The sequence below is a fragment of the Coloeus monedula genome, assembly GCF_965178545.1.
Source record: "Coloeus monedula genome assembly, chromosome: 29".
Classification (NCBI taxonomy): Eukaryota; Metazoa; Chordata; class Aves; order Passeriformes; family Corvidae; genus Coloeus; species Coloeus monedula.
The window spans coordinates 3,752,578-3,768,060 of NC_138809.1; the positions used below are offsets into that span (position 1 = coordinate 3,752,578).

At 62.2% G+C, this 15,483-nt stretch overlaps 1 protein-coding gene across 1 annotated transcript; it reads right to left on the bottom strand.

Annotated features, from left to right (window-relative positions):
- Positions 1 to 8,638: 8,638 nt before the first annotated feature.
- Positions 8,639 to 15,051, bottom strand: LOC309583208 (methanethiol oxidase-like; the record flags this gene model as incomplete). The annotated part of the gene is made up of 11 exons (XM_082298766.1): positions 15,030 to 15,051; positions 14,574 to 14,686; positions 13,675 to 13,860; positions 11,683 to 11,803; positions 11,235 to 11,417; positions 10,751 to 10,929; positions 10,385 to 10,463; positions 10,173 to 10,294; positions 10,005 to 10,097; positions 9,225 to 9,343; positions 8,639 to 8,801 (listed from the first exon to the last, which is right to left on the bottom strand). The coding sequence occupies exons 1-11, from the start codon at positions 15,034 to 15,036 to the stop codon at positions 8,639 to 8,641; spliced, it is 1,365 nt and encodes a 454-aa protein (XP_082154892.1). The 5' UTR covers positions 15,037 to 15,051.
- Between the last annotated feature and the right edge of the window lie 432 nt (positions 15,052 to 15,483).

Below are 15,483 nucleotides of genomic sequence, written 5' to 3' on the forward strand. Positions count from 1 at the left end.
GAGACAGTGCCACTGCCACCAGCTGGGCTGTCCCTGACAGGGCCAGTGGCACTCCTGGTGACCGGCCTGTCCCCACTGGTGCCACTGCCCCTGGCTGTGCTGTCCTTAACAGGGATGGTGGCACTGCCAGTGACTGGCTTGTCCCTGACTGGGACAGTGCCACTGCCACCAGCCGGGCTGGCCCTGATGGGAATGGTGGCACTCCTGGTGACCGGCCTGTCCCCAGAGGTGCCACTGGCCCTGGAGGGGCCGTCCTTGACAGGGACAGTGGCACTGCCAGTGACCGGCCTGTCCCCAGTGCCACTGGCCCGGGATGAGCTGTCCTTGACAGGGACAGTGGCACTGCCACTCACCAGCTTGTCCCTGACTGGGACAGTGGCACTGCCACCAGCTCGGCTGTCCCTGACAGGGCCAGTGGCACTCCTGGTGACCGGCCTGTCCCCAATGGTGCCACTGCCCCTGGCTGGACTGTCCTTGACAGGGACGGTGCCACTGCTGCCAGCTGTGGGGACAGTGGCACTCCTAGTGATTGGTCTGTCCCCAATGGCTCTGGAGGGGCCGTCCCTGACAGGGACAGTGGCACTGCCAGTGACCGGCCTGTCCCCAGTGCCACTGGCCCTGGGTGAGCTGTCCTTGACAGGGACAGTGGCAGTGCCCCGGGATGAGTTGTCCTTGACAGGGATGGTGGCACCACTGACTGGCCTGTCCCCAGTGGTGGCACTGCCCCGTGATGGGCTGTCCTTGACAGGGACAGTGCCACTGCCACCAGCACTCCTAGTGACCGGCCTGTCCCCAGTGCCACTGCCCCGGGATGAGCCGTCCTTAATAGGGACAGTGGCACTGCCCCTGGCTGGACTGTCCTTGATGGGGACGGTGCCACTGCCACCAGCTGTGGGGACAGTGGCACTCCTAGTGACCGGCCTGTCCCCAGTGGTGCCACTGGCCCTGGAGGGACTGTCCTTACCAGGGACAGTGGCACTGCCAGTGACCAGCTTGTCCTTGACAGGGATGGTGGCACTGCCAGGGACAGGCCTGTCCCCAGTGGTGGCACTGCCCCTGGATTGACTGTCCCTGACTGGGGCACTGCCACTGCCACCAGCCGGGCTCTCCCTGATGGGAATGGTGGCACTCCTGGTGACCGGCCTGTCCCCAGAGGTGCCACTGCCCCTGGAGGGGCTGTCCTTAACAGGGACAGTGGCACTGCCGGTGACCGGCCTGTCCCCAGTGCCACTGGCCCTGGGTGAGCTGTCCTTGACAGGGACAGTGGCACTGCCACCAGCTCGGCTGTCCCTGACAGGGCCAGTGGCACTCCTGGTGACCGGCCTGTCCCCTGTGGTGCCACTGCCCCTGGAGGGGCCGTCCCTGACAGGGACAGTGGCACTGCCACTGATGGACCTGTCCTCGATGACACTGGCCCTGGGTGAACTTTCCTTGATGGTGGCACTGCCAGTGACGGGCCTCTCCCCAGCGGTGGCACTGCCAGTGACCGGCCTGTCCCCAGTGTCACTGCCCCGGGATGAGCTGTCCTTGACAGGGACGGTGGCACTGCCAATGTCTGGCTTGTCCGTCACAGGGATGGTGGCACTGACAGTGACCGGCTTGTCCCTGACAGGGACACTGGCACTGCCAGCACCTGGAGAGCCACCACTGGGGATGGTGGCACTGCCACTGACCAGGCTGTCCTTACAGGGGATGGTGGCACCGTCATTGACTGGACTGTTCCTAATGGGGACAGTGGCACCATCATTGACCGGACTGTCCCTGTGGGGGACGGTGGCACTGTCACTGACCGTGCTGTCCCTAACGGGGATGGTGGCACTGTCATTGACCGTGCTGTCCCTAACGGGGATGGTGGCACTGTCATTGACCGGACTGTCCCTAACGGGGATGGTGGCACTGTCATTGACCGTGCTGTCCCTAACAGGGATGGTGGCACTGTCATTGACCGGACTGTCCCTAACGGGGATGGTGGCACCGTCACTGGCCGTGCTGTCCCTAACAGGGATGGTGGCACTGTCCCCAGCTGGGCTGTCCCTTGGGGGGAAAGTGGCACCGTCACTGACCGTGCTGTCCCTCGGGGGAATGGTGGCACTGTCCCCAGCTGGGCTGTCCCTAAGGGGGATGGTGGCATCGTCATTGACCGGACTGTCCCTATTGGGGACAGTGGCACCGTCATTGACTGTGCTGTCCCTCGGGGGAACGGTGGCACTGTCATTGACCGGACTGTCCCTAATGGGGACAGTGGCACTTTCTGCAGCCGTGCTGTCCCTCAGGGGGACGGTGGCACTGTCATTGACTGGACTGTCCCTAAGGGGGACGGTGGCACCGTCATTGACCAGGCTGTCCCTCGGGGGAACGGTGGCACTGTCCCCAGCTGGACTGTCCCTGTGGGGGATGGTGGCACTGTCATTGACCGTGCTGTCCCTAATGGGGATGGTGGCATCGTCATTGACCGTGCTGTCCCTAACAGGGATGGTGGCACTGTCCCCAGCTGGGCTGTCCCTCGGGGGGAAAGTGGCACCGTCACTGACCGTGCTGTCCCTAAGGGAGATGGTGGCACTGTCCCCAGCTGGGCTGTCCCTAAGGGGGATGGTGGCATCGTCATTGACTGGGCTGTCCCTATTGGGGACAGTGGCACCGTCATTGACTGTGCTGTCCCTCAGGGGAACGGTGGCACTGTCATTGACCGGACTGTCCCTAATGGGGACAGTGGCACTTTCTGCAGCCGTGCTGTCCCTAACAGGGACGGTGGCACCGTCATTGACTGGACTGTCCCTAATGGGGAGGGTGGCACCGTCATTGACCGGACTGTCCCTACAGGGGGCAGTGGCACCGTCATTGACCGTGCTGTCCCTAATGGGGACAGTGGCACTTTCTGCAGCCGTGCTGTCCCTACAGGGGATAGTGGCACTGTCACTGACCGTGCAGTCCCTAATGGGGACGGTGGCACTGTCACTGACCGTGCTGTCCCTAATGGGGACGGTGGCACTGTCCCCAGCTGGACTGTCCCTCGGGGGGACGGTGGCACTGCCATTGACCATGCTGTCCCTAATGGGGACAGTAGCACTACCACTGACGGGGCTGTCCCCACCAGCCACCGTGTCACTGTCAATGTCCATCCTGTCCCCACCAGCCACCGTGTCACTGTCCACCTCCATCCTGTCCCCACCACCCTCAGCAGCACTGCCAGCGACCCCCCTGTCCCCACCCGGCACAGTGGCACTGCCACCCCCGGGCGACCCCCCAGCAGGAGACCCCCGTGGGGGCGACTCCCCGCCCTCGTCCCCCTTGGGGACATCCCCGTCCTCGGGTGACCCCGCCGCGTCCTCCGGCCTCTTCCGGGGCCTCCCTCGCCGCCTCTTGTGCGCGGCCCCGTCCCCTCCTCCCTCCAGGGGCCGCTTGGTGGCCTTGGCGCGCTGTCCCTCGCTGTCCCCTCCCGCCCGGGCGCTGCCGGGGGTCTCGGCCGCGGGGACCCCCACGCCGGGCAGCAGCACGTTGAGCACGGGGATGGCCGCGGGGGGACTCAGCAGCCCCGCGGGGCCGGCGGCGCCCGGGGCCAGCGCGGTGCCCACGGGCAGGGGCAGAGCCACCTTGACCGTGCCGCCCAGCGGCGCCGCGGTCAGTTTGGGCACCAGCACCGGAGGGGACGAGCGCACGGGGGTGGCGCCGGGGGCCGGGGGTCGCTCCGAGGGGGGGATGCGGGGCAGCAGCAGAGGCAGGCGGGCGACCAGGGCGTTCACCTGGGGGCTGCTGGCCGGCCGGGGGGGCTCCGGGGGCTTCTTCTTCTCCGGCCGCGGCTGGACATTGGCTTTGGGGACAGCGTCCTTCTTGGCCTGCGGGGAGGGAGGTGGCATTGGGACGTGGGCACCCCTGAGTGATCCCCTGGCTCGGGATGGGGGAAGGGGGTCTCACCTGCTCCTGGCTCCGGTCACTGCTGTCCGAGGGGTCCAGGCCGTTCTTCTTGGGGGCTGAGGGTGGCCGAGTGTCCTGGGGGGGCTTGTCCGTGTTTTCTGTGGGAGGAGGGGAAGTGACCGGGGTGGCAGGGGACAGTGGGGGTGGGAGGGGACACGGGGAGTGGGACACTGAAAGTGGGAGGGTGACATGGCAAGTGGGAAGGGGACACCGCCAAGGGGGAGGACAACCCGACCCCCCAGGGTGGTGACAGCGACAACCGAGGCGATTTTTCCCCCAAAAACGCCGATTTTCGTCAAACACGGAACCCGCGGGGGCCGAGACCACACCCCCATGCCATATACGTATACACGCCATGCCCCCTCACCCACATTCAGGGAGAGCCCACGCTCCCCAGGATGGTGCCGGGGACCCCCGCAGGTGACAACGACCCCAGGCTCCCCCGGCGCACCTGAGACCACCATGGCCATGACGAGGTCGGCGTGGGCGGAGCGGGAGCTGATGATGTGCTGCTGCAGCAGGAACTGCGCCACCTCCACGATGTTGTTGAAGGAGCGCTTGAGGATCTTCTCGGCCCAGTCGCAGGTCAGGGCGCAGGCGGCCTCCATCACCTCGCTGCTGTAGGACTGCACCAGCTCGGCCAGCTCCGACTGCTGCCGAGGGACGGACGGCGCGGTGAGATCGGGGAAGGGGTGGCGGGGACAGGAGGAGGCCGTGGAGCAGAGCAGGACAGCGGGATGAGCCCCCGGGAAAGGACAGGACTGCAGGATGGGCACAGGAGGTCACGGGGCAGGACACCCCTCCTCCCCCATCCCTTCAATGCCTCCGTCCCATCCCTCTGTCCCTCCTTTGGGTCGTTATCCCACCATAGCTCAGCCACGGAAGTCCGGAGCACTCACGGTCTCGGTCACTTTGAGGTCCAGGCTGGGCAGGGGAGGAAGGCTGACCACGGTCTTCCTCCGGATCCCACCGTAGCAGTACGTTGAGAAGAGTCAAGGATTCTTCCCGAGCCCAAAAAACCGGGAACCGACCCGTCAGGAGGAGATCCATGGGGCAGAGCAGGACACCGGGATGAGCCCATGGAAAAGGACAGGACGTCGGGATGGGGACAGGAGGAGGGTCATGGAGCAGGACACTGGAGGTTCAGGAATGGGAAAAAACAGGAAAAACTGGGAAAAACAGTGGCTGCCACCACAAATTCCATCACAGGGAAGGATATTTGGATTGTCCTCGGCCTCCCAGGCGCCGCGCTTTGATATTTGGGAAGATTTCCCGGATGATCTTCCCGAAATTGGCCGTGCTCAGCGGGCGGCAGCCGAGGTTGTCGCAGTAGCGCCTGCGGGGAGGGACAAAAGGAGCCATTCCCAGGATAGTCCCGAGGAATTCTGGACATTCCCGGAATTCCAGGGCAGGGGGCTCCCCCAGGGACATGGGGACAGCAGGGCAGGGTCCCGGGCTCACTTGTAGGCGTCGTAGACGTCCTGCTTGGGCAGGCAGGTGTCCGTGTGCTCCTCCAGGTGGTTGCGGATCCAGCTGCAGGCGTGCATGTGCTCGGCCGTGCCCAGCGAGCTCAGCTCCAGGGAGCTGCTGCTGTTCCCGCGGGACACGGGCGTTCCAGAGGCGCGGGAGAGGCAGCGGGAGGGAGGAGAGGCCATCGTCACCCTTGTGCCAGCTCCATCCTGAGCCATCCCTGCCCCACCTCCATCCTGATCCATCCCATCCCACCTCCATCCTCATCCCAGCTCCATCCTGAGCCATCCCTGCCCCACCTCCATCCTCGTCCCAGCTCCATCCCAACACCTCCATCCCATCCCATCCCATCCCATCCCATCCCATCCCATCCCATCCCATCCCATCCCATGGATCCCATCCCATGGATCCCACCCCACCTCTTCTCGCCCAGGCTGGGCCCCGAGGGCAGCTGCAGGTACAGGTAGAGTTTGTCGCTGTCCGAGAACTTCTGCACATCTTGCTGCACTCCCAGGGGCCGCGGGGACAGCGGGAAGGGAGGGGGGACACGGAAAAGGTTAAGGATCCATCAGGAGCAGTGCCCAGGGTGATCCTGGGATCAGCCAGGAGAGGTGGAAATTCCATGGAAACACTCACCAGGATGGAGTCCACCTTGCTCTGCACGGATTTGCTGCGTGGGATGGAGACCGCGAGTCAGGGATGATCCCAAAAATCCTGGGATCTCAGTTCCAGATCTTCCCGAGGCTCCCGAGGTCCTTCCAGACCCCACATTCCAGGGCTCCCAGCCCTTTCCCAAGCCCACATCCCATGGGATGGATCCCCACGGGATCCCGGCATGCCAGAGAAGCACTGGGCTGGTTTGGCACCCGAAACAGGCACCTCTGCCCTCCCGTGTCCCTTGTCCCCATCTTTCATCCCTTCGGTGCCCAGGGGCTCCAAATTCCCAAACCCCATCCCATGAGCCCCACGTGGGGAGCTCTGAAGGGATTCCCGGGGCGCTGCCCTTACGAGATGTTGCCCCGGAGCTCCTGGAGCAGCGTGCTGGACTCGGTGGCACTGCCCCGAGCACTGCCGGGCGACAAAGTGCCCTTCCTGCCACCTCGGGCACCCAGCTCCTCATCAGCCATGGCAGCTGTGGCCTGCTGGGAAGAGAAAAAACGGGAAATTTACCTAAAAACGGGAATAAATCCCGTTATGGACGTGTGGTCACAGACACGAGCCACGGGTGGCCACGGAAATGGGACAGGGACATCTCCAGTGACCCTGGCAGGGTCGGGGTGTTGGGGACACCAGGACAGGGGGTCGCCAGGAAGGTGGGGCCATGGGACAGCAGGACAGGGGCTCCTCAGGGACATGGGGCACCAGGGAGGAGCAGATCCCGGCGGACAGGGAGCCGTGGGACACCGGGAAGAGACCCCCGGGGCCATGGGGACAGCGGGAGGAGACCCCCGGGGACAGCGGTACACGGGGACATGTGGCCGTGGGACACCAGGGAGGAGCAGATCCCGGGGGACAGGAGGCCGTGGGACACCAGGAAGCGATCCCCGGGGCCCCGGGGACAGCAGGAAGCGATCCCCGGGGCCACCGCCACCCTCCGCGCCCCTCCCCGCGGCCCGGCGGCCCCGGCCCGGCGCGACCCCCGCGCTCCGGACCCGCGGCGGCACCGGCGGCCGGGACCCCCTCCCGCGGCCGGGCCCGGGGTGTCCCCGGGGTGTCCCCGGGGTGTCCCCAGCCCTGTCCCCACGCCCCCCCCATCGGCCCCGCACCCACCTGGTCCCGTCCTGCTCGGGGGGTCCCGGAGGGGGGGGGAGGGGAGGGGTCCCGCCACGTGCCCCGCGCCCCCCGCGCGAACCGAAAGTGGACGCGCCCCGCGCTCGCCCCGCGCGGCCCCTTCTTTTTTCTGATTGGCTGCGGCGCCGCTGGTCTGCCCGGATACGGCCGCGCCCGCGGTCGTGATTGGCTGAGCCCGTCCCCCCCTCCCCCGGCCGGGGGTGAGCGCCCGGATGCGGCGGGGCGGGAGGGGCTGAAATCTGCCTGGCAACAGCGATCTGATTGGCTGGGGCGGGCGGCGCGAGGGGAGACGGGTGTGCGGTGAGTGTGCAAGCGGGCGGGGGAGGGCGGTCACGTGGGTGCGAGTGTGCAACGGGCGTGTCACGTGCGTGTGCAACGCGCGGGGGTGAGTGTGCAAGGGGGTCACGTGGGGGAGGTCACGTGGGGGGTGTGCAAGGGGGCTGCCGCGTGTGTGTAACGGGGTGAGTGTGCAAGGGAGCGATGTGAGTGTGCGATGGGTGTGACACGCGTGGGTGAGTGTGCAAGGGGGCGATGTGGGTGTGCGATGGGTGTGACACGCGTGGATGAGTGTGCAAGGGGGCGATGTGGGTGTGCGATGGGTGTGACACGCGTGGATGAGTGTGCAAGGGGGCGATGTGAGTGTGCGATGGGTGTGACACGCGTGGATGAGTGTGCAAGGGGGCGATGTGAGTGTGCGATGGGTGTGACACGCGTGGGTGAGTGTGCAAGGGGGCGATGTGGGTGTGCGATGGGTGTGACACGCGTGGATGAGTGTGCAAGGGGGCGATGTGGGTGTGCGATGGGTGTGACGTGTGCGGGTGAGTGTGCAAGGGGGCGATGTGAGTGTGCGATGGGTGTGACGTGTGCGGGTGAGTGTGCAAGGGGGCGATGTGGGTGTGCGATGGGTGTGACACGCGTGGATGAGTGTGCAAGGGGGCGATGTGGGTGTGCGATGGGTGTGACACGCGTGGGTGAGTGTGCAAGGCGGCGATGTGAGTGTGCGATGGGTGTGACACGCGTGGGTGAGTGTGCAAGGGAGCGATGTGGGTGTGCGATGGGTGTGACACGCGTGCGAGTCACCCGCGTGTGCGTGCGCGGGCAAGGCGCGTGCAAGGAGAGCTGTGGAGCAGGAAAAGGAAGGATCCCTTTGGATTTATTTCATCCCGCGGGTCACGCATATTCCCAACTCCTGGAATTCCCGAATTTCCAAACCCCAAATTCCCCCATTCCCAAATCCCGGGGGTCTCACGCCGATGTCGGAGGTGCAGTCCCCGCATTCCCGAATTCCCGCATTCCCGAATTTCCTGGAATCAGACCCAGATGTCGGAGGTGCAATCCCCGCATTCCCGAATCCCGAATCCCGCATTCCCGAATTTCCTGGAATCAGACCCAGATGTCGGAGGTGCAGTCCCCGCATTCCCCAATCCCGCATTCCCGAATTCCCGCATTCCCGAATTTCCTGGGATCAGAGCCAGATGTCGGAGGTGCAGTCCCCCCCCGGGTAGCGCATCTCGTGCGCCAGGCAGGGCCCGCCCGGCTCCTTCCCGAAATCCACCAGGAATTTGGGATTCACGCTCAGCCCGCCCCGCTCCGTGTCCACGTCCAGCTGCAGCATCACGGCCCCGTCCCTGCGGGACAGGTGGGGACACCGGGACCGCTTCATTAGTCACTAGTAGTCATTAATTATTAGTTATTAATTACTCGTTATTAAGTATTTGTTCTTAATTATTAATCGTTGTTAATTATTAATTATTAATTTCTTGTTGGTTAATAATTTTATAATAATTTGTTAATTATTTAGTAATTATTTGTTGATTGTTTATTGTCTATTATTACTACTTATCATTTATTTTCTATTATTTCTTATTAATTCTTCACTATTTATCATCATAATTATGAATTATTATTTATATTAATTATTAATTGTCTGATATTTGTTGTCTATTGTTTATTATTCAGTATTTAGTAATTATTTAGTATTTACTTGTTGCTTACTATTAATTGCTAGTTAATGCCAATGCTTTATTAATTGGCAATTAGCGGTTCCTGACCTGATGAGCTCGGGGTAGAACTGCCGGTCCCAGGCGCTGAACAGGGACGTGCTCACGTAGAGCCTCCTCCCGTCCAGGCTCAGCTGCAGCATCTGCGGACCCCCGGGAATCTTCTTTCCCTGGAATCGGGGGGAAAATTCCGGATGGGGCCGGACACGCAGAGATCCCACCCGGATCCAGGGCTGTGCCCGGCCAGGGGGACGGAGCCGATCCCAGAGCGGGATTTGGGATGGGAAGGACGGAGCCGATCCCGGGGTGGGATTTGGGAAGGACGGAGCCGATCCCAAAGGGGGATTTGGGAAGGACGGAGCCGATCCCGGGGTGGGATTTGGGAAGGACGGAGCCGATCCCAGAGCAGGATTTGGGAAGGACGGAGCCGATCCCAGAGCGGGATTTGGGAAGGACGGAGCCGATCCCAAAGGGGGATTTGGGAAGGACGGAGCCGATCCCAGAGCAGGATTTGGGAAGGACGGAGCCGATCCCAAAGGGGGATTTGGGAAGGACGGAGCCGATCCCAGAGCGAGATTTGGGAAGGACGGAGCCGATCCCAGAGCGGGATTTGGGAAGGACGGAGCCAATCCCAAAGGGGGATTTGGGAAGGACGGAGCCGATCCCGGGGTGGGATTTGGGAAGGACGGAGCCGATCCCAGAGCAGGATTTGGGAAGGACGGAGCCGATCCCAAAGGGGGATTTGGGAAGGACGGAGCCGATCCCGGGGTGGGATTTGGGAAGGACGGAGCCAATCCCAAGGCGGAGTTCTGGGATGATTTCAGGACCCACCTGGATGACGAAGGGCTCCGGTTGGCTCTGCAGCTCCTCATCCTCACACACCCTCACCGGCCCTCCCTTGGTGATGCTGCCGCCCACAAACACCTGCAGGACACCGAATGCTCGACCGATCCCAAAAATCCCCTGGAGAACCCACTGGAATTCCAGCTGGAGCCTCACCTGGCCCACGAGTTTGGGCCGCCGCGTGTCAGAGATGTCGTACTGCCGGACGTCGCCGTGGATCCAGTTGCTGAAGTACAGGAATCTGTCGTCCAGGGAGATCAGGATGTCCGTGATGAATCCTTGGGGAAGGAATTACGGAGCTGAACGGTCCCGCGGCAGATCCCGGGAACGATCCCGACCCCGGGAATGATCCCTGGGAATGCGCCCACCTGGCATCTCCGGGAGGAGCCAGCCCTCCACCTTCTTGCTGGGCACCTGGATCACCTTCTCGGCCGCCCAATCACCGCGCTGTGGGACCAGAGGGTGGGGCAGGACCTCGGGATGGGATCCCACCACCCCAAATCCCTCAGGATCCTCATCCAGACCCAGATCCACAGGGAATGAGGGCTCTGGGATGCTTGGGAGGACTTTGGGAGCCAAAACCGTTGAATTTTCCAGCTGTTTTGGTGGAAAACACTCCCAGTCCTCCTCACCCCATTGGGCACAACGACCCCTGAGGCGAATAATCCCAGGAAGTTCTAAATCCACTAAAAACGGAACCATTCCAGCCCCAAATTCCCGGGAATCGGGGGTACCTCAGTCTTGTAGAAGCGGTGGATGGCGCTGCTGATGGTGCAGCCCACGAAGCCCTCGGAGGCGTTGGGGTTGTGGAGGAAGCGGATTTCCAACGGAGCCGAATCCTCGCCCACGTCGATGGCCTGGATGTACCTGTGGGTGCTCCAGTCCCACACGTTGAGCCGGCGTCCGTAGCGCCCTGGGAAGGGCAAAACGTGGGAATTTGGGGGAATTTCTGGAGGTTGAGGTGGGTGGGATCCAGGTCCAGGTGGGACTGGACGGGGCTTGAAGGTTCCTTCCATCCCAAACCATTCCAGGATTCCCTGGGCTGGCTCAGATGGGATTTTAGGGATAAATCCTTCCCTGGCCCAGGTTATCCCATGGATTCCCCATCCCTGGAATTATCCAAAAAACCCCGGACAGACGAGACCCCACGGCCTCTGTGGGGACACAGAACCCAAATTCAAATTCAGCTTTCCGGAATATTCCAAGGCGTTCCCTGACCTTTGCCGAGGTCGTTGGGATCGAATCCGTATCCCAGGACTTTGGGAATGCCCCACTCGGTGCTGATGAGGACGTTGTGCCGGGGCTGGTACCAGAAGTCGTAGCCCATGGGGGGAGCCTCGTCCCCCTTCTCCCAGGTGCCCTTGACCTCGAAGGTCTCGGCGTCCAGCAGGATGAATCCCCCTGATTCCCAAAAAAACAAAAATTCCCAGGAAGTCATCCCGGTTAATGTTTGTGTGGGTTAAAAACCGGGCGCTTTGAGGAGTCCGAAATTCCGCCGTTCCCAGCCCTGCTCCCACCAGGCTCCTCCAAACCCCCAGCGTTCCCCAAATCCTCCTTCCCGAGCTCCATTGGAGGCCTGGCTGGAGCTTCCAAGTGGGAATGTGGGACAATTCCTGTGGGGTGATTCCCGGTGTCCCAGCCCCTTTTCCATGGGAATTTGGGATACCTTTCCCGTTTCCAGCCGGGTCTCCCAAGGTGCTGATCATGACCTCTCCGCTTCCCAGGCAGTGGGAGGTGTGGGGGTATCCCAGGCCGCACTTCCAGAACACATCCTCGGGATTCACCACCTGGAAAAACATCCCAAATCCCGTTTTTCCCAACCTCACGTCACCCTGCCTGAGCTCAGGGTGGGATTTCCCATGGAAAATGAGGGTTGGGTGGAGAACTGGGGGGGTTTTAGGTTGGAGAATGGGGAAAATTCCTTCATGGAAAGGGGTGTCCCTGTCCCTGGATCAAAAACCTTGGGATGGTGGCGCTTGGGGACACGGACCGGGTTGGACCTGGCGGTGTCGGGGGAATGGACTCAATCCTAAAGGGCTTTTCCAACCTTAACAATTCCATAATTCCATAATTCCACGGTTTTCAACCAGGATTTGCCCCCCCACCTCCCTCCAGGGCTCTTCCAACATTAATAATTCCAGGATTCCCAACCCACGTTCCCACCACCATCTCCCACCAGACTCCTCCAAAACCCCCAGCCTGCCCCAAACCCTCTTCCCTGATCTCCCAGCGATCCCAAACCCCAGCGATCCCAAACCCCAGCGATCCCAAACCCCACAGCTCCCACACCCCACGGCTCCCACACCCCATTGATCCCAAATCCCATTGATCCCGCACCCCATAGCTCCCACATCCCACAGCTCCCACATCCCACAGCTCCCACAGCTCCCGCACCCCACAGCTCCCACACCCCACAGCTCCGCACCCCATGAGATCCCAAACCCCACAGCTCCCGCACCCCACAGCTCCCACACCCCACAGCTCCCACACCCCACAGCTCCCACACCCCACAGCTCCCACACCCCATGAGATCCCAAATCCCGCAGCTCCCACACCCCACAGCTCCCACACCCCACAGCTCCCAAACCCCACAGCTCCCACACCCCATGAGATCCCAAATCCCGCAGCTCCCACACCCCACAGCTCCCGCACCCCACAGCTCCCACACCCCACAGCTCCCACACCCCACAGCTCCCAAACCCCACAGCTCCCACACCCCACAGCTCCCACACCCCACAGCTCCCAAACCCCACAGCTCCCAAACCCCATGAGATCCCAAATCCCACAGCTCCCGCACCCCACAGCTCCCACACCCCACAGCTCCCACACCCCATGAGATCCCAAATCCCGCAGCTCCCACACCCTACAGCTCCCACACCCCACAGCTCCCAAACCCCACAGCTCCCACACCCCATGAGATCCCAAATCCCACAGCTCCCAAACCCCACAGCTCCCACACCCCACAGCTCCCACACCCCACAGCTCCCAAACCCCACAGCTCCGCACCCCATGAGATCCCAAACCCCACAGCTCCCGCACCCCACAGCTCCCGCACCCCACAGCTCCCACATCCCACAGCTCCACACCCCACAGCTCCACACCCCACAGCTCCCGCAGTTCCCGCACCCCACAGCTCCCGCACCCCACAGCTCCCAAACCCCATGAGATCCCAAATCCCGCAGCTCCCACACCCCACAGCTCCCACACCCCACAGCTCCACACCCCACAGCTCCCGCAGTTCCCGCACCCCACAGCTCCCACATCCCACAGCTCCCGCACCCCACAGCTCCCAAACCCCACAGCTCCACACCCCACAGCTCCCGCAGTTCCCACATCCCACAGCTCCCAAATCCCGCAGCTCCCACATCCCGCAGCTCCCACATCCCACAGCTCCCACATCCCACGGCTCCCACATCCCACGGCTCCCACACCCCACAGCTCCCGCAGTTCCCGCACCCCACAGCTCCCACATCCCACAGCTCCCGCACCCCACAGCTCCCGCACCCCACAGCTCCCGCACCCCACAGCTCCACACCCCACAGCTCCCGCAGCTCCCACATCCCACAGCTCCCACATCCCACGGCTCCCACATCCCACAGCTCCCACATCCCACGGCTCCCACATCCCACGGCTCCCGGCCCCGCGGCTCCCCGGGAACCTGGCACAGCCGCGGCGCCCGGGGCTCCGTGCCCACGTCCACCACGTAGATGCGCGAGGAGACGAGGCCGGGCAGCACCAGGCGGTTGCGGCTCCTGCCGCGGTCCCCGAAGCAGCTGCTGCAGACGTTCCAGCCCGAGTGGTGCAGCTCGTCCCCCACGTTGGGCATGGGCAGCCGATGGATCACCTGGAAAAGGGCCGGGGCAGCCGATGGATCACCCGGAAAAGGGCCGGGATGGGCTGGAGCGGCCCGGGGCCGGGAGGTGTCCCCGTTCCAGGACTCCCTGCGCTGGCTTGGAGGGGATTTTCGGGGTAAATCCTTCCCCAGCCCAGGTTATTCCGTGGATTCCCCGTCCCTGGGAGCGCCCAGTTCCAGCGTGGATCCACCTGGGATGTGGGAGCTGTCCCTGCCCGTGGATCCGGACGATCCTGAAGGTCCCTTCCCACCCAAACCATTCCAGGAAATCCCAGCTCTGCCTGACCTCGATCCCTTCCCAGTTTTTTGGGGTCATGGAGACCTGGGGAGCTCCAGCTCCAAAAATCCACCCCAAAGGGGGATCCCGGGATGGGGCTCGGGGTGGGTTTTCTATGGGTTTTCCATGGGTTTTGGGAGCAGAGGCTTAGATTGGATATTGGGGGAAATTCCATCCTGGAAAAGGGGATCAGGCAGGGAATCCGCATCCCTGGAATGTCCCAGAAAAAGTGGGGATGTGGTACTTTGGGAACAGGAGTCGGTGCTGGAATGGTTGGAACCCAAAGACCTTTTCCAGCCTTAAAAATTCCATAATTCCCTGTTTTTCTGATTCTATTGGCGCATCCCAAATTCCACACCCTCATCCCGCCATCCCCGGGCACCGATCCTGGGAATTCTGGGATTTTTCCAAAGTCCACGCAAGGTACCTGGCTGTAGCAGGGGGATTTGGGATCCACGTCCACTGTGGCCAGAAAATCAGGAATTTTCTTCCCGGTGTTCCTGTAGATGCAGGGCACGTAGATGATCTCTTCCCGAGGGCCTGGAAAAATGGGAATGTTGGGAAAACATCAGCAAAATCCAGGTCTGGATGAGGAAAAACCTTCCCAGAGCCTCTCCCAGGAGCGGGAATTCTGTGGAATGGTTGGATCCGCGTTTTCCCGCTGACTCCAGGAGGTGAATCCCAGAGCTCCCCAAATTTCCAGGGAATCGTTTCCCAGTCCCCGGAGGGGAGGATTAAGGGCGGGACAAGGAAAGCCGAGGTGACCCATCCCAAATCCCGTAAATGTCCTTGTCCCACTTCTTTTGGGAGGATGGGATGTCCGGGATAACGCCCTGGTGAGAGGATGGGATTCATCCCAACCCTTCCCCTTCCCTGGGCTCACCTTTCATGGCATCCAGAGGGGAGGCGTAGCCAGGACCGCAGGATCCGCATTTTCCTGGGAAAAATATCGGGAATTAGACCAAAACCCCGTCTTTTATTCCATGTTTTTATATAAAAATCCCGCTCCCGGTTGGAGCTGATCCCGCCGGGTGCGAATATCCGAGGAAAAGGGTTTGGGACAGCTGGGAAAACTCGGGAAAAGGGGTTTGGGGCGGCTAAAAGTTCCCTGTGGAATTCCAGAGCCACCCTGAGGGGAAGGTTTTTCCAGGATTTTATCCCAGGAATCCCCTCCCTGTGGCGTGAGCCGATCCCAGGATTTGCTCTTGGCTCTTCTGCTTTTCTTTGGGAGTTCCGAGCCTTGGTTCGGGACCATTATTGCCCAAAAAAGCCCTTTATCCACCCAAAAATTCCTGGGAATATCTGGATGGGAATTTGCCAGGAAACAACAAAGGATC